Genomic DNA, 23,350 nt, shown 5'->3' with positions numbered 1-23,350 from the left:
GATAGAAGAGAGGATGCCCCCCATCCAATTCTTCCCAGCAAATGCCCTCCCCCAACCATGTCTCAGATCTAGTTTTCATGATGTTTCCATCATGTCTCCCGACTGAACCTGCTCCATGGAGCCAGATGTTTTTGCAAACCCAAGGAAACCCCTAGGTTTGCAGGAAAATCTTAAAACTAAAAAAAGGAAGGTAAAAACAAAATAAAAGAAGCAATGTCTGCACATTAATGGACACTGCCAGTTAAAAACAACCACAACCACATGTTAGCAAAGTACATGTGAGACAACGTTACAAGACCTCAGCTGCCAAAATGGGGTTGCTAGGCAACATTCCATACAACATCACCAAGGCAACTTGCCTTGGATAAAATGTTCTATACAAAATTCGTTGATGGGATAAGGGCCAATCAGGTGAATGTGATTTCACCCAATGCTCGGGGAAAGGCTCTTGGCATATGAGCAAATACCACAGAACACTATATCCAAGGCGGAAGGCCTCTGAAAAGCGTTATGGGGTTGCCAAAAACTCCAAAACGGTGGCCCAAACCTCACAATGCAGCCTCATGACATCCTGTCCATCATTTCGTCTAGGAAACCATGAAGGGGAGGAAGAGTTTGAAGGGCTGTGAGGGGGAGGAAAGGAGATGTGGGGGGGAAGGTGCCAGTCAGGGGAAGAACAAATTGAAAAGGTACATAGGTAGGAAGTAAGCAGAGAACCAGAACAAATGGAGAGGAGAAAACGGGATTTTCTCACGGGTCCCTCACCTTTAAGTAATTACTTTTCTCTCAACTGGGATGTGAGTCCAGCTATGAAGAAAACTGACAGGTAGGGACGTTTGCAGATTGGAGAGAACTGGCAGGCAAATAAAGTCTTGAGCCCTCCCTCCTATCAGTCATACTCTATAAACACTCCTCAGCAGACACTCCTTCATTCATGTTACTAGGCAGACAAGGATGAAGGGATGTTTGGAAATATACCATACAGTTCTATTCTATGTGTACAAATGCCTGTTGACATAGGTGGAAATTTTGCTCTATAGAAGAAATGAAAAGTGATTCCCACTTTATTGTACTTTAAAAATATGTGTTAAGTTACACACATACACCTATCAGTGTTATGGTTCCCATCAATTTTGTTCTTCTGTCTGTGGCTAGTGAGAAGCCTCCTCATTTGTTTTGCCTACTCAGAGTGATACTGCTGCATAACTGACTCAGACAATATCGATTTTCTCAGCCAAAGGGAATTGTATAAAATATCACCTACGACCTGAAACCAAATTAATTGAGAGACAACAGCTTGTTGTTGTACCTTGTTTGTCATCAATGATTGCATCCTGTGTCAAGGCAATTTTAGCAGGTGCATCTTCAAGAGAAGTCTCCTTACACAGAGAAGAGAAGAGAAGAGAAGAGCAGCAGTTTGTGAGGACATATAAACCAATACAACAAACGTGTGAAGAAGTTTTGAGTTTACAGGCTGACAGCAATGGAGATCTAAGCTCTCTCTTGCAAAACATACAAGCAAATAAGCTGGATTCTGAGAAGTAAAATGGTATCCGCCTGGATCCAACACTACCAACACAACATGAATGAATAAATGGGCAGTTTTGCTGAGAAGGAATGCCTGTTCACTGTTTCACTCTTTTTATATTTTTATTTAAAAATGTGTAGATATATTATGCAATGTTGGAAGAAGAGATCTTTCAGTCTACAGTTAAGGAAAAAAACTGCCAAAAATGGTGGGGAACTACCATAAGAAAGAGACACAGTCTTGGCACCCGTCACTGACAGACTGTCTGCTCTATGCAATTATTTGCATATGAGTGGTATAGTCAAGAGAGGTCAGCCTTTGAAATAGTCATAGACATAACATTTTAAAATGTTTTAAAAAATTTCAAAACGGTTCAGGAATGGCATAGGCAATTGTGCTGCTCATGTGGTTAATGCAACTCAGGGATGATTTGATATTTAAATAAGCATGTTAAAAAATCTAAATCTATTAAAACTATTATTTTGGGTTGAGACCCCGCCAGTTTGTAATAGGCAATTTGACTGTCATTCAAACAGTGCAGCATTCTGAAACCTCCGAGCCTGAGCAGCTGACTACGTTCCACATGGCATGCATGTCCAGACACCTACTTGTACTGGGTTGCTTAGCTTAGGTATGTTCCACGGCCAAGGGTGGATCATAGCTCAGTTAAAATCAGTCACAGCTTAACTAATGCACTGTGATAGCTTTTGCACCTTTCCGGGTAGAATGTCAAGCATGTTGGTGAAGGAACATATTCCCTGCAGTCATGATTGTATGACATATATTTGAATGAGAAATGAGTGATTACGCCTCCTTCACACCAGCTCAGTTGGCTTTGGGATGTGCATTTTAAAAAATCAGTATTCCTGATATTCCTGAATTCCAATACCAATATGGTATTTGGATTCAGGGTTTTTTTCTGGGGGTGGGGTGGGGGGTTCTGAATTTTTCAGGTCCATTATTTCCTATGTAGAAACTTTCCATGTGGCTGAGTAGTTTTTAAAAGGTATAGATGCCAAAATTGCAGGGGAGCTGCTGGTTCCTGTCCTTTAAATAACTTCCAAATTTCAAATAGATTGGACCAAGGGGTCCAATTCTATGGGCCCCTGCACAGGCGGCACCCAGCCATCCTCCATTATTTCCGGAGCGGGGACACTCCAAGCTGCTTCCAGGGCAAAAGCTATGCCTGCAAGCAGCAATCACTGGTCCAACCAACACAACAAACTCAACAAAATCCAGTAAGCCCAGTAGAACCACAAGCCAATGTGTCAAGCCCAACAGAACCAAAGTCAAACTAGAGAATCTCTGCAGTGGAAACTCCAGGTTGGGGGGGGGACACTTTTGCAAGCCCAACAGAACCAACTGCAATGTATAGATACCCAGCAGAACCCTGAGCTATGCTGGCAGTGTAAGCATAACAGAACCAATGTCAAACCAGAGAATCTCCACAGTAGAAACTGAAGGGGTGTACTTTTGCAAGCCCAGCAGAACCAACTGCAGTGTGCACTAGCCCAGCAAAACCCAGTGACATTCTGGCAGTGCAAGCTCAATGAAAGTAATGTCAAACTAGAGACTTTCTATGGTGGAAACTCAAGGTGGGGCAGCACTTTTGCAAGTCCAGCAGAACCAAATGCAATGCGCAGATGCCCACCAACCAACCACTTTTTTAAAAAGGTTCCTGTGTTCTATCAATGCCACCAATGATTCTGAAAATTAGGGGCATCATAGCTTTAAAATCTCAATCATTGTTACATTTGTTCAATCCTGTGACATCAGACTTGGCACCCCTAAATTGAAAAAGATGGTCCAACTCAAGAGGACTTAAGGAGAGAAGACCCAGCTCAGAAGATGGCTCAATGCAACACTCAGAAGATGTATCATCGTGCCCCTACACGTTTTGCATACATTTCTTAAGGGGGATCTTTCTTTTGAGCAGGGGCAATTTAATTATTAAATATTTTTCCCTTGCACCAATTGCTGCTCTTTGTCTTTGCTTGGTTTGGTGCGGCCCTCTTTTCTTTTGTTCAATACATCATATGAATATTAAGAAATAAATGGACACCAACTGGCTCAACAGAAGTTGTATCAAGGAGAATCAATGGCTCCGAGTTGTTTGGATGTTCACGGACAGTTTCCAGCTGATTATTTTTAGAAGGGAGAGAGAGAGAGATACCAATCAGTTTCTTTAGTGAGAAAAGCACATCAGAACTTCCAACTGTATTTCAAAGACCAGAGGCAACTCCATATTTCAGTGTATAAACAGTAGAGAATTAAGCAGCTCTTGATTAATTTTAAGGTAATATTTATCACCAATTATGACTAAGATAAGACTTCCAAGACCTACAAGTTTTATATTTAACATAGAATGAAAATTGTTTTTTGGCAAACAGAAAAAGGAGAGAAAATTCAAAAGACTCCCCTCCTCACCCAGTTAATGTATGACAGATTGGTAGGCAATATGTACAGTTGGAGACACGCTAACATACAATCAGTCCCAGATCTAACCTGAAGCTGTATTTACACATTTCCCCCCATTAGGAACTCAGTGTTGATCTAAAACATCACTCTCCCAGTTTCCTGCATGTCTGCCATCTCCCCACACTCCTGCTTCCCCACTCTCAACTATGAAGTGTGTCCTCCCCATGAGACCCCAGCAATTCTACTCATGCAAACTTTAACCTGTGCATCCTTTTCCAGAGGAAGCTCAAAAGGAATTTCTGTCTCCTGCTTCAGTTTAGTTACACAGACACTTGGGCTAAAATAGCCCAGAATTCTACTTGGAAGCCCCCCTCCACCCCCTGACTTGCACTGCCTCCTAGCTGCTTCCATGTCAAGTGACTATCTATATGAACCGATGTCCCCCAAGCACATAGGGGACAAACAGGATAAAGTTGCTTGAGCCAAGTTCCTCTATAACAGGGGTAGGCAACCTTTCCAGCCAAGTGCCTAAAAACCTGTTACATCTACTTGCTGCCTTGAGTCAGCTTTCAGGATAAAAGCACCTTAAATTTAAAAAGTGAGATGACATTGGTGTGTCATCTAACAGGGTTTCATTTCTTTCACACAGTTCTGTTGCTGCTCCAGGCGGCCCTGATCTCTGCTGGCCACAGGTGATTCCACCAGAGAGGAGGAGGTGCAGCTTCTGCTCTTCAGGCAGCAGTGCCACATATGCAGATGGCGACTTCCCATGCCTGCTTACCGGCTTTCCTGCACTGAGGAGGAAGGCTGTGCATGTGAACAGGACAGCACCAACTGCTGGTGCGTGGCTGCTGGCAGTCACTGGGAGAGGGGTCAGAAGGAGCTCTGGTGGGTGACCTCATTATCTAGGTTTGAAAAAAGCAGCCCCAGAGTTGTGGTCCGTCTTATCCATGTGCAAATACAGCCCTGCTTTTGGAGTGGAGCAAGGAAGATAATGTATCAAGCAAAATCATTTGGTGTGCCACCATTCGGGAGGCATACCAGGGGTTGGTATATAGCTGCTGACAGCCCACTTTTATGCATACACTGAACAACAAACTAGAGGGTGGAGTGCAACTTGTTGAAGGCAACTGTTTGGTATCCTACTGTTAAGTTAGTACTACTTAGGATTCACAGACTCCAAAATGGGTCCACTACAATGTTTCCCTCAGCCTGAACATCACTGCTGTGGTTCAGCATATTATTTGTATGCAGAGTGCCTTGGATCCATCCCCAGTTTTAAAAAGGGATGTTAAATAGCTAGTTGGAAGAGACCTCTCTCTTCCAGAAACCCTGAAGAGCTGCTGCCATTCAAAGCAGACAATGCCAAGCACTGGTCTGATTTGTACGTCAGCTTCACGTATTTGTTTGCCTAGTGGAGCTGCTCCTTTTAAAGCTGATACCTACATACAATGCGTTCTTCTGCAGCAAGAACAAATGGTAAGCAAACAACCAAAAGCTTTCAGAAATCGCTGTCACCTACTAGATCAAGTTTTTACCTCAGTCCTACTGAAGTCTCTTGTTTGCTGACCTACTGACAATGTTTCTGAATAAGAATTCAACACACAGTCGCATTTAGTCTGAAGGGAAGCTGCAAAAAAAAAAGATGGAGACGAATGCAAGTCTTTGTCGTTAACACAAGTTTTCATTCAGCCCCATTTCCCAAGTTCCCAGCCTTCCAATTGCACGTGCTATCATTGCAAAAATTTTACTTTCATAGAAGAGAACTATACTCATACATGTTATACTTTGTACTTTGACATACTGTTCATATTTGTTAAACATTAAAACATGGTGTATGAGGTACATCACCCAGGTACAGGGAATTGAGAAAGAACTAAGGCACAACCTGTTTGTTCAAGCTTTGGCAGGGGATTGAATACACTGTGCAGCATTCAATGATTCTTTTTCTACAGCATCCTGAGAAGAAAATAACATGCCTTTCCAAACACCTACAACACCACTAAAAGAAAATTTGGAAAGCTCTCTCTGGATGTTCCCTGATGATTATAATCTTAAACCATACTCTCTTTGTTAAAAAGGACAATGTAACTTTAAAAACTTTTGTTTTTGTGTCTCCAAATCCAGCTGGCATTAAGTGAATCAAAGTGGAATTGACAGTTTCCCTTGATTCTAGCGAGCCAATGACTGCACTATAAGGACCTGCACAGTCAGACCAGCCTATATGATGTGTGTGTGTGTGTGTGTGTGTGTGTGTGTGTGTGTGTGTTAAGTGCCATCAAGTCGCTTCCGACTCATGGTGACCCTATGAATGAAAGTCCTCCAAAATGTCCTATCCTTGATAGGATGGGACAGGATATGATGGGAGGGGAGCTTTAAAAGTTATGTCGGCAATATGAAATGGACCCACCAAAACTGACTTCCAAGTTGCTGCAAGTTGCAAAAGCCATTATATTTCATTAGAAAAGCAAGGTTTATAAAAGCACTGCTGCTGTTAACAGTGTGTTCCAAAGTAAAGGTACACCTTTTTAAGTCCACAGAAATAGTGGGTTTAGTAGGTTTAGAAGGTTGTGATCCTGCATAGGATTGTACTGTAAAACTATCAAGTTCAGAGCAGGCCTAGCTGCTAGACTTTCTTCTTTTAATTCTTTTAGATATTTCACAACATCTTCTACTCTAGGTTTGAAATCACATATCTATCCTTCAATAGTATTTTCAAAACAGACGACATTTTGTTCCAACAGTGAAGGCTATAATAGAAAAATCCACCTTCTCATTTGCCTGAAACCTTTCCTCTTTAAAGCTGTGTCCTGCTCCACAAATTCAACACATGTTCACTTCCCTGTGATCCTTTCCTTTCCTTTTATTCCTTAGAAGCTTCTTGATCAATTGATCTTGAACAGCATATATCTAGTGTTGGAGGGATATAAGGATTGAAACAAATCTTGCCACTGACAAAGTAGCCTTGGGGTCCCTATCACTTAGTAAAAAAGGCATTATGTCAGTCACAGAGGCATTGGATTTGTATATTAAAAGGGGGGAAATATAGTGCGATCGAAGTTCCTCATCAAAGGGGCCTTCCAAAAGGGCATGGGCTAATGAGTCAACAGAGCCAGAAGAGCAAGGGCAGATCCTGTCTGAGTAGGGTATATTCAGAATTCTGCCCTGCATTACCATAGAAGGGTTAGCATTCAATCTAGCCAAGCAAAAAGCTCTACAGAGACGAGGAGTTGGCAGATAATATGTATAGGCAGGCAGACCACGTGGAGGGGGTCTTCCGAAGAACTGGGATGAACAGATGTGACGAGCACGAAAAGTAGTGCTGTTATAATCGAGCTCCTTAATGCACTTTTTAATTTTGGTAAAAGCTTACCAAGATCTAATTACATATCCTGCGAGAAGCCCAACAACGACAGTTTCTCATCTAAGATTTTTTGCCATGAGGATTTAAAAGGGTCACGCTTCAGAGAAGCTAGGAACCCCTCAGTGCTAAAGCACAGTTTAAGATGTAGTTTAAAGGCGGCCAACCAAGCCCTAGCTTCAAGTGACATTTGGCCAAACATAAGAACGAAGAGTAACGGCAGCAACACATCGAGGGGCATTTAGGAGTTTTCGTAAGAACTGAAGCAGTGGACAATCTATAGATTCATTGATGACTGTTATCCAGATGACAACACCAAAGAGGATAATTGGGGTAATTTTCAGGTTAAAAATCTGAATAGCCCCTGGAATATATTTGCCACCTTTGGTGTGAAAAAAGTTGACGATAGCACCATCCCAGGTTTAATTTTGTTGGACACTGCTTTTTGATGGTCATTCCAATTTAGGTTATGGGAAAAAAGAATGCCAAGGTAAACAAACTGTCAGTATCAGGCGTCTGTCCCTAGCATCCCATAAGCAAACTCATCCAGGCAGGTAGCTCTGAAGCAGTAATACTTTATTAGGAGCAAAAAGACAGATTAAAGGACTGACTGCCTACAGGCAGGTGAGGCTAGTAATGGTGAACACAGGCAGGTTACATGCTTAAGACACTATGGACTGAAAAGGTAAACATTGCTAGGCAACCCCGAGATAAGTGGTTCCCAGGAAGACAGACTAAACATTCCCTGTGATCAGCATTATGCTATGCATCTGGACATCATGCTGGCATAGGATAGAGTAAGTCAAGAATGGGAAGAAGAGAGAAGGAAAGTGAAGAAAAAAGAAAAGGGTGGGACAGCTGGAAAGGGGCAATAGAGAAACATTCAATTTTCTCAAAAGTTTGTTCTGGTTCTGGGTACGGTTGAGTTATGATGCTTGCAGCCTCTGCTCTGTTGCTATGACATTTATTTATTTAGTTGTGTTTTTTTTCTCGTTATATATTTATTTTATGGATTTTGAAGAAAGTTAAGTAGTTTTCAGGTGTTAAGAAATAATTGGAGTGCAGAAGAGCAATAGATAAGTGGTGTGAAAGAGAACAAAGAAATTTCAGAGCTCTTTTCTCAGCACTGTTGCTAAAACTAGACATTTATTACCAAGCCATTTTAATCAACTGAGGCTAAATTTCTCAAACAAAGGACTGAGGTATCACCTGCTTGAAGATAATCAGGCAGCAGAGTCTCTGGCAAAGTGTCTGGCAAAAGATAACCATTTTTCCGAGCAACCACAAGGTGAAAGGCAGCGCAGAATTCCAATAATGTCAATGCTCCATCACAGTCTACGTCACTAAGTTCCCTGTAAATGATACAGTTATTACTGACTTTTATTTCAGAGCATAATTGAAATAAATCCACCTTCTCTTTGTGTGTGTATTATGCATATCTTGTGGGACAGATGGGTTTCTCCAGCATAAAGTTTGACATTTTAATATCTATTTAAGCTGTATCTTTAAAATCTACTTCATGAAATTAGTGCAGTTTTATTCCAATATATTTTATGGTACATTCATACAAGCTTTGTTTATTTATACATCTGCCTCACCTTACAGATTTAGAAAGATGCATGAAATTTTGCTGTAGCAGGCCATCTGCAAAGTTCTCTAAACAGATCAATTAAAATCAGGACAAGGACTCATTAGTAAAAGGTTGATGAATTATGTAGCTGTAATTTGAAAACTCAGGAACTAATTAACTTTCATCTTATGAGGATAGACAGAACTGAACCATACGAAGTTCTTAACTAGTCCAAATGTGTGTTCATCTGAATGCTCTTTGCAAAACTATCTAGCAGCCTGTTGTATTAATTATGTTCTTTAAGATGGTCTTCAGAAACCCTCTAAATGTATATTACTGTTCAAATCTCTCTAGTCCTTCTGAGAAGGGACAGGAACTCTATAAAGATAACATGAAAGGAAAATCAACATACCTCCTGCTGTGTTTGGACCTCAAAGTGATTTTGATGAGAACGATTGCTCTGATTTCTTTATCAACACCACAGCAGGTTTTTTTAAGGGATCCAGTAAAATTATTATGAATTATAAAACAGTAATTACCATATGTGTGAAAGTTCAGGGATGGGCAGCTTAGATTTTGTGAAGAAGTTCTTAGCCACTGAACCTGTCAAGAATAAAGGCTCATCAAACAATGAAATAATAGATTATTGCTTGCAATTTGCATTAATTTGAAGTAACTGGTTATTTTTAAAAAACACTCTTAAGCCCTGGAAATTGTGCAGTTCTTGCCAAGTGTGAAATCTGTCACTACCAATTTTTTCCTACATGATGAGAGTATCCATGTGACTTTTGATAGGTTAGAGTCAAGTCAATTTGATGGCTTCCAGATATTTATGGAAAGGATTGCTCTAAAGGGAAGCTCTAGAGCCCGACAAATATTTAAGCATTCACAACTGACACAGAGTCACAGGCTTCCATGCAGACATAATGCTTACCCATGCATAGATGTTTTCTTAAGCATTCTTTCTGGCCACCAAAACCATTATTAAGGACTGACTACAAATTGGGATGTGATTTGGAGATGGTTTGCCAAACAAGTTTTGCATTAACCATTGTTAAGTTTTCTTCTACCCTGAGCAAACCTAGGTTAAGGCAATTTCCCTTCCTCTCTAGATATTCCAGTGGGTCCTGATAGTGGCCATCTGGGGAAAGGGCTTAGCTTGTCAGAGCTTCAAGGTATGTCTGGGATCTTAACTGGAGTTAAGGCAACAAAACACTGTCAGTATTAACTGGAGTTAAGTAATAGGTCTGCAATGATCCAGGCTTTCATGACAGACTTAATATCTATGCAAACAAAGAAATGCTAGCATACAAAGGTACCAGCAGTGTTAGGACTCCTTTAAAGGAGACAATGGACTTCACAGAACCTTGTACAGGTAATTCCTTTTAACTCGCCCTGCATCTCCTTAAGTCAGCGCTGATTCCAATGTGGCCCTCAGAATTGACTCCAATTTCTAGCTTAGTTTTTTTTCTTTTCAACACGATACATAATTACATCCAAAAATTTGGCTATCATGTAGAAATTGGGTTTTATACCACACTTTTCTCTATTGAAAGGAGTCTCAAAGCGACTTACAATCATCTTCCCTTTCCCCTCCCCACAACAGGCATCTTGTGAGATAGGTGGGGCTGAGAGAGTTTTGAGGGAACTGTGACTAGCCCAAAGTCACCCAGCAGGCTTCATGTGGAGGAGTGGGGAACATTACAACATAAGAAAAGCCATGCTGGATCAGACCAGGGCCCATCAAGTCCAGCAGTCTGTTTACACAGTGGCTAACTAGGTGCCCCTAGGGAGATCACAAACAAGACAACTGCAGTAGACAACTGCCTGTGTTCCACAGCACCTAATATAACAGGCATGCTCTTCTGATCCTGGAGAGAACAGGTATGCATCATGACTTGTATTCATTTGACTAGTAGCCATGGATTGCCCTATCCTCCAAGAACATGTCCATTCCCCTCTTAAAGCTTTCCAAGTTGGCAGCTATCACCACATCCTAGGGCAAGGAGTTCCACAATTGAACTATGTGTTGTGTGAAGAAATACTTCTTTTTATCTGTTTTGAATCTCTCACCCTTCTTCTAAACTTCTTTCTAAATTGAACAGCCCTAAGTGTTTTGACCGCTCCTCAAAGGGCAGCTGCTCTAGTCCCCTGATCATTTTGGCTGCCTTTCTCTGCACCTTCTCAAGCTCTGCAAAATTCTTTTTTAGGTGTGGTGACCAGAACTGTACACAGCATTCCAAGTGTGTTCTCACCATAAGATTTGTACAAGGGCAGTATGATAGCATCAGTTTTATTCTCTATTCCTTGTTTAATTATGGCCAACATTGATTTTGCCTTTTTCACAGCAGCCGCACACTGGGTTGACATCTTCATCGAGCTATCCACTACCACCCCAAGATCCCTTTCTTGGTCTGTTGCTGCCAACACAGATCCCATCAGTGTACATGTGAACTTGGGATTTTTTGCCCCAATATGCATTTCATTACACTTGCTCACACTGAATCTCATTTGCCATTTTAATGCCCATTCCTCCAGTCTGTAGAGATCCTTTTGGAGTGCTTCAAAGTCCGATTTTGTTTTAACCACCCTAAATTATTTGGTGCCATCTGCAAACTTGGCGATCTTGCTGTTCACCCCCACTTTCAGGTCATTGATGAACAGGTTGAAAAGCACCGGTCCCAACACAGATCCCTGAGGGAAGGGTGGAAAACTGAAGATGGGGAGGAGATAAAGGTAGGTTGGCTGGTGGACAGGAAGGAGAGATGGCAGGAAAGGGGGAGAGGGAACCCCCCCCCAAATCCTTGCAGTGTCCCGCTCATTAAGTATATTTAGGAAGCCTGCTGAGGGAATATTAAGCATGGCTTCTGTAAATGGAAATCCTGCATTACCAAATTTTGCAGTTCTTTGAGCAGGTTAAGAAGCAAGTGGATAAGGGTGACCTGGTAGACATTATATACTTTAGATTGTGCATTTAACACAGAAAACAACCCACATAATATTTTGGATTTTTTTTAAAAAAGAAAGCAAGATTTCTCAGTGTAATACATGCAAAACCTTGAGAAACCCCCATTAAGCTTGTTCTTTGTGTATTTTGGGTTTTTTTCTCCACCATTTCCAGGATTTTCACAGTCCCTTGCTCTGCATACAACAAACATTACCTGAAATGAAAGAGTTCAAGTCAGGTTGTAGGGACTTGAACTGGTTGATATAATACTCGCGTTGTTCATCAGTTATTCTCCAGGGGTCATCTGGGTAATTACTACCACTGTCCTGTGGCTCTCGCTCTACTGAAAGAGACTTCAAAAAAATGGGCAGAGTATCATTTGGAATGGTAGAGGAAACACGGAGATGTCTGAACTTCAAAGATTTAGACTTGTTCAATTCTTACTCTGAAATTCTTTTTAAAATAAAGGGGCAGGGAAAGGCAAATGTTAACAATGGTCTACAATGGTTGGTCCTGCAAATGAACGCCTGGACTCACAGAACCATAGGAAATTCTGCATACGTGACATTTTATAAATGTACACATTGCCAAAATTATTTTACCAAAATATAGCATACTTGGAATCTATTTAATAATGTGTTTTAGAAACCGAAGTTGAACAAAATACACTGTCGACTACATTTCAAAACTCACCGTCACTTAACTTTCTGAATCCCACAGTAACTATTTTCATTAAAAAAAAAAACAAGTTACTCTGTTCAGAAACGAAAGTAATTCATTTTTTCCTACTATTTACTTGAGAGTTTATTATGTTTTCCTTGCTAAAGGCAGGAAAGCCAAGCTTATATAAATTGTTTGGCTTTCTTACCTTTAGATTTGAAATAATTTAGAAATGATTAACAGCTGTTTAATAATGAAAAAATAAATACATGCATGAATGATAGAATTTTAGGTTGGAAACTGAGGTGGAAAGGTCACCATAAGCAGATTACCACCTCAGAAATAAGTGTCTGCATCAGCCCTGAGACCTCCTAAATCAAGGAGGGAGGGGAATATCCATCCAAAGTATAACAGGGAGAGATGGTCTGACCAGTTACACACTCTCTCACACATACACGAATAGGAGCCATGTAGGTTAGCAGCGTTCATTTTCAAGACATGCAAAAAATAGTTTGCTGTTAAATTCCCCTATTAAATATACATGCACAAGAAAGACTGTGACTTGTTGGATCCTACTCTACATAGCTATCCGTGTTTGACTTTATTAGTAATAAATAAATTGTCAACTGTTCATTTCTGACCCATTCAAAATTCACACACAAGTCAGGATGCCAAAGCAAATATATGCTCTCTGGCCAATGTTCAAACATTCTTTAACCTCTTACTTCTTCTGAATGTATTACATACCTGGAATTATTATTTTTCCATAGGAAAAAAAATACTTACAAGGAATAAATTTTACATTCCGGTTAGTCTATGGCAGTTTCTCAATGAATACTACTGTTCTAGCTACTGGATACTTGTACTGTTCATGGCTTCATTCAAAATTGTGTCATGTACAGTACAACATATTCTATATCTATAACTATTTTGGCCAGCACAGGATTTTTCCTGTTAAATAATTTTACCACCCCCTGGAATGTATTACCCGTGTGAGAGAATAATGGGCTGGTACTGATTTGGACCCATAATTCCCTGGTCCTTCTTGCTGGTGTGTAGAATGTCTAACTTCATAGGGACCTATGCAAGATTAAGGAAACATAAGTCAGAATATTTGCAGAGGTTGCACAACGTCAAAGTAGAAATTTCTTTCAGCCTCATGCCCCCCGCAAAGTCAAATCATATCCCTTTCTATTAAGAAAGGTGACTGTATTATTACAATTCTTTACTTTACCTATGAAAACCCAGTTCTCACTTTATTACATCTGAACTGGCTGTATAAATTCAGAATACCAGCACAAGTTTATTCTATTGCACAGCTTTAAATGGTGATCACGTACCTTACACACTGCAGGCTAGGGTTGCCAACTGCTAAGTGGGGTGTGGAGTTCTCCGGGAATTACAATTGGTCTTCAGACTAGGGAGATCAGTTTCCTTGGAGGAAATGGCAGCTTTGGAGGGTGGATCCTACGGACTGCTGACTTCCCTCACCTCCCCGAATTCCATCCTCCCCAGGCATTACTCCAAATCTCCAGGAATTTCCCGAGCTGGTGTTGGCACCTAGGCTCATTTTTTAAATTTAAAGTTCTAATAAAAGTATAGCATGAAACAGCTCCATCTTTGAGCTATACTGAAAGGTGGTATAAATGCCTTGAAACAAATAATATCTAAAGCCTCACTTTTCTCAACGTTTCCTAATGCTGAAAAAGAAGCAAATGCTATCCTGGAAGAAATGCTGATATCAAGGGTAGGTTTAATGAGGACAAATTCAGCATTCAGAGATTGCACAGGAACTTGCTTCTACATAGCTAAATTCAGTATTTATAAATAAAAATAGATAGCAGTCATCTGTTAAACAATCACGCAGGAGCAAGTGAAGGGTGAGCTATCCTAAAACAAGAGCTCTTGCAAGCTCAAGCCCTCGCTATTCCAACAAGAAGCAAACATGGTAGAGGATCCAAGAAGCCAATGTGGATGAACAAAGAACTCCATGATGAGCTAAGGGAGAAAAAGGAAATGTTCAAGAAACAGAGGCAAGGACATATCTCTAAAGAAGAGTATCTGCGGGTTGCTAGGAACTGTAGGTCAGCCATCAGAGAGGCCAAAGCTCACAGTGAGCTGATGCTGGCCAGGAAAGTTCACTACAAGAAAAGCTTCTTCGGATATATGAGGAGCAAACGCAAGGGAAAAGAGGCCATAGGCCCACTGTTGGGTGAAAATGGAGAAACTCTGACAGAAGACAGAGATAAAGCAGAAAGGCTCAATGCCTATTTTGCCTCGGTTTTGTTTCCCTGAAAAAGAGAATGGGCTCATCTAGAGATGATAGTAGGCAAGCCACAGCATCCGGGCTGCTAGTTGACATGAACAGAGAGGTAGCTGAGAAGCACCTGGCTGCACTGGATGAGTACAAATCCCCTGGACCAGACGGTATGCACCGGAGAGCACTCAAAAAACTTTCTACGGAACTTGCAGAGAGCCAGCGTGGTGTAGTGGTTAAGAGCGGTGGTTTGGAGCAGTGGACTCTGATCTGGAGAACCGGGTTTGATTCCCCGCTCCTCCACATGAACGGCGGAGGCTAACCTGGTGAACTGGATTTGTTTCCCCACTACTACACATGAAGCCAGCTGGGTGACCTTGGGCAAGTTACAGCTCTGTTAGAGCTCGCTCAGCCCCACCTACCTCACAGGGTGTCTGTTGCGGGGAGGGGAAGGGAAGGCGATTGTAAGCCGGTTTGAGTCTCCCTTAAGTGGTAGAGAAAGTTGGTATATAAAAACTAACTCTTCTTTTTCTTTGTCCATCATCTTCCAGACCTCTTGGAGGATGGGAGATGTGCCACAAGATTGGAGGAGGGTGAACATTGTCCCAATTTTCAACAAAGGGAGGAAGGATGACCCAGGAAACTACAGGCCAGTCAGTTTGACCTCTAACCCAGGGAAGATACTGGAGCAGATATTAAAGAGATCAATCTGCGAGATTCTGAAGGACAACTTGGTGATCCGGGGAAGTCAGCATGGATTTGTCCCCAATAGATCCTGCTAGACCAACCTTGTTGCCTTCTTAGATCGAGTGACGAGCTTACTGGATCAAGGGAAAGTGGTTAATGTTTTTTACCTGAATTTCAGTAAGGCTTCTGACAGGGTTTCCCATGATGTTCTGATGGGTAAACTAGAGGACTGTGGACTGGACCCTAGGATAGTTAGGTGGATAGGGAACTGGTTGGACAATGACACTCAAAGAATAGTTATAATTAATATGTGATATTTGTATTAGTTATACTTCTGTTTGTTGTTGAATTCCAAAGTTACAGTCCGAAGGTGATATCGAAATGGGATACTAGCTGGCAGACCCTATCACTGTTGTGGTTTTGTGTTATCAGCACTTTGTTTTTGCTCATTATATGTATACTGCAATATATGTCTCACAATTTCTTCTGAACCTTTGTTACTACTATCTTGTATAATTTTGTAATAGCTACATGTTGTTACAAGTTTTTCTGTCTTCTATCAGAGGTTTCTCCCCCTTCTTTTTTGGGAAAGTGCATTATTCAATGTGTGAGAAAGCAGCTGAACTCAATGTAGTAAGAGGGTATCGTAATTAATAACATTGTCAAAATATAGCTACCTATGGGACTTTTGATCATAAGGCTCACTCACTATGAAGGACGTTTCAGTGAAACATACATCCAAATAAATAAGCATAGTCTGAGATGTATACATATTTAAATAACTGACTTTCCACTACATCTCATGCATGCGAAGAATGGTATCTGGCATTTTTAAAAAATGATGTATATGGACAATAACTTATCAAATACTTGGAGGAATATCAGTACCATATCTGCCATGACCTTTCATCAAATTAGTTTTGCAGGTTTTTGATTCTTATCAAGCAGCATCTGCAAAAGAGCTGAAACCAGCTCAAAGCATGACCCATACTGCTACAATACATGTGTGAACAGAACCTCAGGGTACTTATTGTATAGAAGCCATACCTCTTCTCAGTTGAATGTACAGTGAATGCCTGAAGTGCAACAGATTAATCCTCTGATAGCAAGTACTGAGAAATATTTCTGCCCAAGAATTTAAGAGACGTATTGGCTGTTTCAGAAGGAGTTGGTCTGCAGTAGAAGAGCTAGCTTTGAGCCCAGTAGCACCCTAGAGACCAACAAGATTTTCAGGTATAAGCTCTTCAGAGCCAAAGCTCTGACGAAGTGAGCCTTGATTCTCAAAAGCTTATACCTCCAAAATCTTGGTGGTCTCTATGTTGCTACTAGACTCACATCTACATATTGTCAGAGTAGATAACACTTGGTGCTCTGATCCAGTATAAAGGCAATTTCATACTATAGTGACCATGACATCCTTGGTGATAGGTAACAGACCTCCTCTATTCAATGGCTAGCTATTCAGGCCACACATTTCCACTATTCCCATATAGGGTCGCCATGAGTCGGAAGCGACTTGACGGCACTTAACACACACACACACACACATGCTTTTTCTAAACTTTAATATGGTGATAGGTGATGGAATTAATATTAGGCAGGCTAAAATATTTCCTTAAACATACAGTGAACAGTGCAGCAGCTTGTGGCTTCTCCCCCCCCCCCCCCACAAACACTTGCTCATGCACCTGTGGCCAGGTTGTGAGGGTGCAAAAGTGAGGGGACATTGTTGGGGGTTGGTCCTTTTAATCAACCTGCCCTATAGATGTTGACTTTTCCCAACTGTTGCAGGTGCAGCATGGGACCTGGCATAGAATGGGAGGGGGGACAGTGGTGTGTCAGGGTGGTGGTGAACTCCAACAATTGGCGGAAAGACAATGGGGCCACACTCATCCTGAGGGTGCCAGATAATCCCTCCCCAAGGATGCCAGTGGGTACAGTACTCCAAAAGGATGCCTGGGTGACAGGGCGCCTCCTGCACCAGATAGCCTTCTGTACCCACTTGTGCTCAATGTACCCCTTGACATCCTGCCTCACCACTGCCTCTTCTGATTGCTTGTTGTCCTGCCTCCCAACCCAGGGACCCTCCAACAGGCCCCCTTACAAGGGGTGGTGGCATGGCCATGTTGTGGAACATCACACAGACAGCAAAGAGCTTGGCCACTGCCAGGGGCTACATGGCCCGGCACCCTCCCTACAATGCCTCCAAGGAATGCAGTGGCGTGGTCGCTGGGCATGCTGACACGGTTGGGGCCACTGAAAGCAACACAAAAAAAGACCTTTTTGCTGCTGGCTGCCACATAACAAAATCCTACAGGCTTGGAGTAGCGGTACCATAGTTACACAATGGCTAGCTGCCACAGCACAGGTGCACCTCATAATTGCTCTGTTAGAGTATTAACATTGTCCATTCTGACTAGCACCACTTACCCTAAGTCTCAGGCAGGGACTACTCTCAGTCAGACTGGAGATGTCAGAAATGGGAACTGCAAAGCATTTGCTTTACTATTTTCCCCTCTCTTTTCCAGTACTGATGTCAAATGGTGTACTATATAATTGTATATGAATGGATCCCACAACATCCATTCTGCTAATGATGGCCACTTCTCCCAGAGGAAACTTTCTTTCTTTCTTTTTTAATTTTTATGTAGATTTTTAGGATACAAAAAGGAAAAAAAGAAGGGAAATAGGGAACGAGATAACGTCTTCGGGTCAATGTCCAGACTGAGCCCCCCAAAACATCAGTTTTCGTTATATGCTTGTTATGATCAACCCATTCTTCTATCTAGTAAATGATTTCTTTCTAGTAAATGATTTCAAGCTAACAAATATGTGGTGGTTTCAAAAAGTTTTAACCCTAATTCTTACTATTCAATAAAAGGTTTTCAATAATACTTAAACTATGCATCCTCCTCTTATTTCTACATTTAAGCAGAAGGTAAAGGATTTCGGAACTTAACTTTTTAACTTTTCAGCTTCTCTATTCACATATGAATATGACATGCACTTAAGGAAAGTGCCATCGTTAGCAATACAGTAGGGATGCCAACCTCCAGGACGGGCCTGGAGATCTCCTGGAATTACAATTGATCTCCAGACTACAGAGGTTAGTTCCCCTGAACAAAATGGTTGTTACGGAGGGTGGACTCTATGCCATTATATCTTGCTGAGGTCCCTCCACTCCCCAAATCCCACCCTCCTCGGCCTCCACCCCAAAACTGCCCAGAATTTCCCAACCTGGAGTTGGCGACCCTAGTCTTGTATCACAAGAAATACTAATATCTCTTGATACACTGGGGGAGATGTGGGGCTCAAAATATTTGGATTATATAGGATTACAATGGCAAGAAGCCCAAAAGGATAACGTTTATCAGATACATATATAAGGACAAATCCTTTGAGATTCTATAGAATTAAAAGAGAACTGAGAAACAAATTTAAGTTATCTGACATCAGGAATACTAAATAGAATTTATATTAAAAGACCATGCAGGCCTCTAAGTGATTCATAGTCTTCCATGAAAATGAATATTTTCTAAAATTAGTGGGGAAAGCATGAATTTCAACTCATTCTATAATGAAAAAAGGCTACAAGCATTAGTTTGTAAGCGGATGCCTGTATTACTTCAAACTAACTCTTGGGAAGACAAGAATGAATAATGAGAAAGCAGGAAGATTGAGTCAGTTTCTAAAAAAGGACATAATTAAGATAGGAAATTGTCAGGATCATTCCTTAATCACTCTTGCAATTAGATCTCATCTTACCTCCATGCTGCTGTTCAAGCCCACTCCTCAGTATGCCATACCCATAACTCAAGGGAATTCTCTGGTAGCTTGATGGAGAAGCAGGTGGCGAACCAATGGGAGACAGAGGGGGAGACTTTGCATCTTGCTTAGAAATGAAAGAAGCAAGGAATGGTTACAGAATTCCAGCTGGTCTAGAGTCACAGGCTTGGGCCCAGGCTAGGGTTTCCATGGGGACAAGGATTTCCATCAGCAGAATGCCGCTTTCTTATCTCCCACCTCCAGCAGCCACCTGAAATGCTCCCCCAAATCCTGTTCCTGGAGCAAGACAGGGAATCCCCAGGAACATCAGGGAATCCCCAGGGACGCATCAGGCAACGACAGGAAAGAGGGAGGGGAGAGGAACCTATATTCCCCAAGAGGAAATCCTTGTTCCCGCAGAAATGCTAGTTTGGATCAAAGCCACAGTGATTATACGTAAAGTGCATAAAAAATTAGGTCTCAAATAAATTTGCCCCCATAAATTCTGCTCAGCTTGTTTATATTGTATCTTTGCTGAACAATCAACATTTGACGCCACTGCCTGAAATGCAGTGATAATTGATTTCTGTACCTAATAACAGATGGCTAGCTTACAATGATACAACAGCTTCTGACTGTCTTTGACAGCTGATATGCAACAGTATTTATATCTCAGAGTATTTGGTAGCTAACTTTTTATTGCTCATGATAAAAAATGCAATAAGAGACCATCTAAGAACTCAGTCATTAAATTCAAAAACTAAATTCTGATGTTTGTAAATGATAGATTTCAAAATAGTTCAGAGTTTTCAAGCTATGTTCACAATTGATGCACACCTTAATTTTTACATGAAGGCACAATTCATAGTCCAAGAAACTGCATGGGTAGTCACTTAAATTTTTTGTCTGACATCAATTTAATGAGCCAAGCTGTTAATGGGAATGGTTCACCCACATGGTTTGGTGATTTAACCACACCAACATATTGCATGAATAGTTTGCTTTGATGTAGATAAAACTGTCTAAAAGACACACTGTGAAGAACATGGGTTCTGAGTTAGTACTGTGTTTATTGACTGCTTCAAATCAGCCATTGCAGACAAAAGACTGATCATCCAACTATCTCCAAATGGTTAAACTGTGTTTTGGAAAATAGCTCTGACCAAACTAACACATTTTTACAGGGTTCAAAGAAACAGGTCAGTTTTAAGAAGAGTGTCGTGGAAAGATAGCCCTTGTTTATTGGATTCTGGGATGTTCAATTAAGTGACGGCTGCTTCAAGCTGCTTCCCATACAGCTGCTTATACATATACAGAAGAATACATGACCATCAGCTGCTTAGCACTGGCAGATCCATTTAAGAAATAGTTGTGCAGTCTGATGGCTCTTGTCAATTTCACCTCTCTGCCTGGGCTACAGGGCCACAATATACCTGGGCCACTGAAAAACATTTTAATCACAGGTTGCAATTGTAATGGGTTTGCTAGGAGGCCAAATAATGATTTCTTAATGTTTTTCAAAAGGGAATAAAAGTGGATTTCATATAAATCAAACAAGTAATCTAACAGGCAGCACAATCTCCAAAGGATTTCCAACAGCCAGAGCATGAGTTGTGTGCGACATATTGGAGGGGGGAGGCGAGAGGCTGCAATGGTTTTGCCCACCCCACCCCCCACCCCCATTTTACCAGTCAGTGCCACTTCCCCTGCTTCTGATAATTAAAACAGTTACTAGTGGTGTACTTTCTATTTATAAAATTAAAATCTAGAATTTTATTACAACACAAGAAAACTTCAGCACTGCAGAAAGGCCTTTACCTGCTTGTCCCCTTCCTCTAATCTTCTGAAGGAGTTTTTTTCAACTGTTGCATGTGGCATCTGAAATTTAGCTCCATGTGCTTCTCCTGGATGACTGTACCTCAGTTCATTATCAATTTTCAGGGCCATAAATAGAGGCAAGGGTAATTCTTCAATAACCAAAACAAAGGTTATTATAATTAAACCGTGACCATTTTTTTAAAAAATCTAACACTTCAAATGTAAGCAACATTTAGAATTATTGTTATTTCTTAAGAGGAAACAGAACTTTTATCCATTCACACAATATATATATATTTTAAAGTACTTTCAGGCCACAATCACCAATTCATGCACAGTTTCAGAACTGATAAGGTTTTTCTACATCATCTAGAAAGCTGACACATGTACAATCCAAATCAGCCTAGAAAAGTACAAAGCAACCTAGAAATCTATGGGGTGTGTGTGTCATTTTACACTTAGTACATGACATTTGCCTTAGAACAAGTATTTACCCCTCTTGCCACCAAAATGTCCTACAGAGAGAGGAGATTCTGTTCAGAGGTCGTATGTTCGAGTTTTCCAAGATGCTGTATACAACCTACCTACACCCAGCAATCCTTTCAGTGGCTTGCAGGAGCAGACAGTGAATGCTGCCCACAAAATATTATCACCCCTTGCAACAGATTAAAGGAAGTAGACAATCTAAAAACAGAAACACCATCTCTGTTGAGTGCATAATAATTGGAAATAATTGAGGGGGTGGCCCCTTCCACCTCAGCAAAAATTTAATTTCTCTTATTAGAGGTCAGCTGGGCCAGACCCCTTATTAGAGGTCATTGCAGCACCACATTGAAATTGCAGGGCGTTATTACGCAGGCTTTGTTAGGCCAAAGAGGATGTGTTTGGAAGAAGGGAAGGATTTTGGAACACCAGCCAAGGGCTGTAAAGACTCTGGAGCCGAGTCTCTGCCTTTCTCCTTTCTTGCAGTAACATTTTAAAGCTTGAAGCAGGCCAGTAGTGCAGGCAAAAGAGCTCTTGGCCTGGGGGCCTTGGATTGGAACGAGGAGGAAGATTTGTGGGCAGAGAGAGAATTGAGAGCCCGCCACCCTATTGTGGGTTTATAGTTAGTTATTTCTTATTGCAAGCCACTTTGGGCTTTGGCTTAATTATTCAGATGGAGTTCTTTCTTTCTTTCTTTCTTTCTTTCTTTCTTTCTTTCTTTCTTTCTTTCTTTCTTTCTTTCTTTCTTTCTTTCTTTCTTTCTTTCTTTCTTTCTCTTTTAGCCCGCCCTTCCTTGGCCAGGAAGGGCTCAGGGTGGGTTACAACATTAACATTTTACAATATAACAATAAAATATATAAAACCATAAAACCACCCCAATTAATATAGAAGATGGTCTCCGTATATAAGTGCTTACTGTATCCACCCTCAAACAGATCATAAACTGGGGGGTAGGGAGGCCAGCACTGATTTTACTTAATCTCACCTACGACCGTCTTTAACTATGACAACAAGCCATAGTTAAGTATTATTTCTGTACAGTGTCATAACGTACAGATGCAGTAATAGTTTCCCATGCATTAGACCAGGTGGCCTGCAACCGTTACAACCGTTTCACATCTTATAACATTTACCATCTCTGAAAGGATGTAGCCATGCACTTAGTTTGGAACAAGCACAAAAACATAAATTAGCAATCAATTAAACCTAGCAAGTTACCTACCTTTCTGAATGCTCTCTATTCGTACAGGGATACCAGACTGAGCAGCTGCAATGAGCTTCAAAGCAACATAAAACTGAGCACGCCCAAAATATCCAACACGTTTAGCACCACACAATTCTGTAATCTGGAAAAAAAAGAGAGAGAGAGATGAAGGCCATATCATTAAAATGCTTCATGCTTTCACTTTCGAATAAACATCTGGAATCTTTAAATCATGATGATGTATACTATGGAATAAATATCAGCTCCAGTTTTATTACACTTTAGAGAAACTGCCATTGCAGACAGTTGCCCCACACTCCTTCCTCTTCAAGAGGTTGCAACAAGAGAACATTTCACTGCAGGACCATTTCTCCATATCCTCCCATTCTCCCTATATACATGTTCCTACATGAAATATATGTTTACACATTTCAGTTCTATTGCCCATACTCAAAGAGAATGATTTTCTGTAACTGAAAAAAATCTGAACTGGTACCAATTGGGCCATGTAGGAGAATTAAAAGGAAGAAAAAGCAACCACCACCAAGAACAGGTGCAGGGTTATATAAATCCCTTCTCTCATTCGGTGTAGGTGAATAAAATGTGTTCTTAAGAGCAGAACAAGACGTACTTCATTATCTTCTACAAAGGC

The 23,350-nt window shown here is 41.0% G+C and overlaps 1 protein-coding gene across 1 annotated transcript in view; it reads right to left on the bottom strand.

Moving 5' to 3' along the window:
• The window catches only part of REPS2 (RALBP1 associated Eps domain containing 2), an 87,063-nt gene extending 64,235 nt beyond the window's left edge, over window positions 1-22,828 (bottom strand). The window contains exons 1-10 of the mRNA XM_056861956.1: window positions 22,717-22,828; window positions 21,012-21,160; window positions 19,194-19,320; window positions 13,473-13,564; window positions 12,039-12,177; window positions 9,417-9,480; window positions 8,517-8,659; window positions 5,485-5,576; window positions 3,595-3,666; window positions 1,310-1,379 (exon numbers count right to left, since the gene is read on the bottom strand). Of these exons, the coding sequence (XP_056717934.1) occupies window positions 1,310-1,379; window positions 3,595-3,666; window positions 5,485-5,576; window positions 8,517-8,659; window positions 9,417-9,480; window positions 12,039-12,177; window positions 13,473-13,564; window positions 19,194-19,320; window positions 21,012-21,140 (928 nt within the window). The 5' untranslated portion in view covers window positions 21,141-21,160; window positions 22,717-22,828. The remainder of the gene's footprint in view (window positions 1-1,309; window positions 1,380-3,594; window positions 3,667-5,484; window positions 5,577-8,516; window positions 8,660-9,416; window positions 9,481-12,038; window positions 12,178-13,472; window positions 13,565-19,193; window positions 19,321-21,011; window positions 21,161-22,716) is intronic.
• Window positions 22,829-23,350: the final 522 nt, after the last annotated feature.

The sequence above is a fragment of the Euleptes europaea genome, chromosome 16 (genome assembly GCF_029931775.1).
Source record: "Euleptes europaea isolate rEulEur1 chromosome 16, rEulEur1.hap1, whole genome shotgun sequence".
Taxonomy (NCBI): domain Eukaryota; kingdom Metazoa; phylum Chordata; class Lepidosauria; order Squamata; family Sphaerodactylidae; genus Euleptes; species Euleptes europaea.
This window is presented reverse-complemented; position numbering and strand designations above follow the sequence as displayed.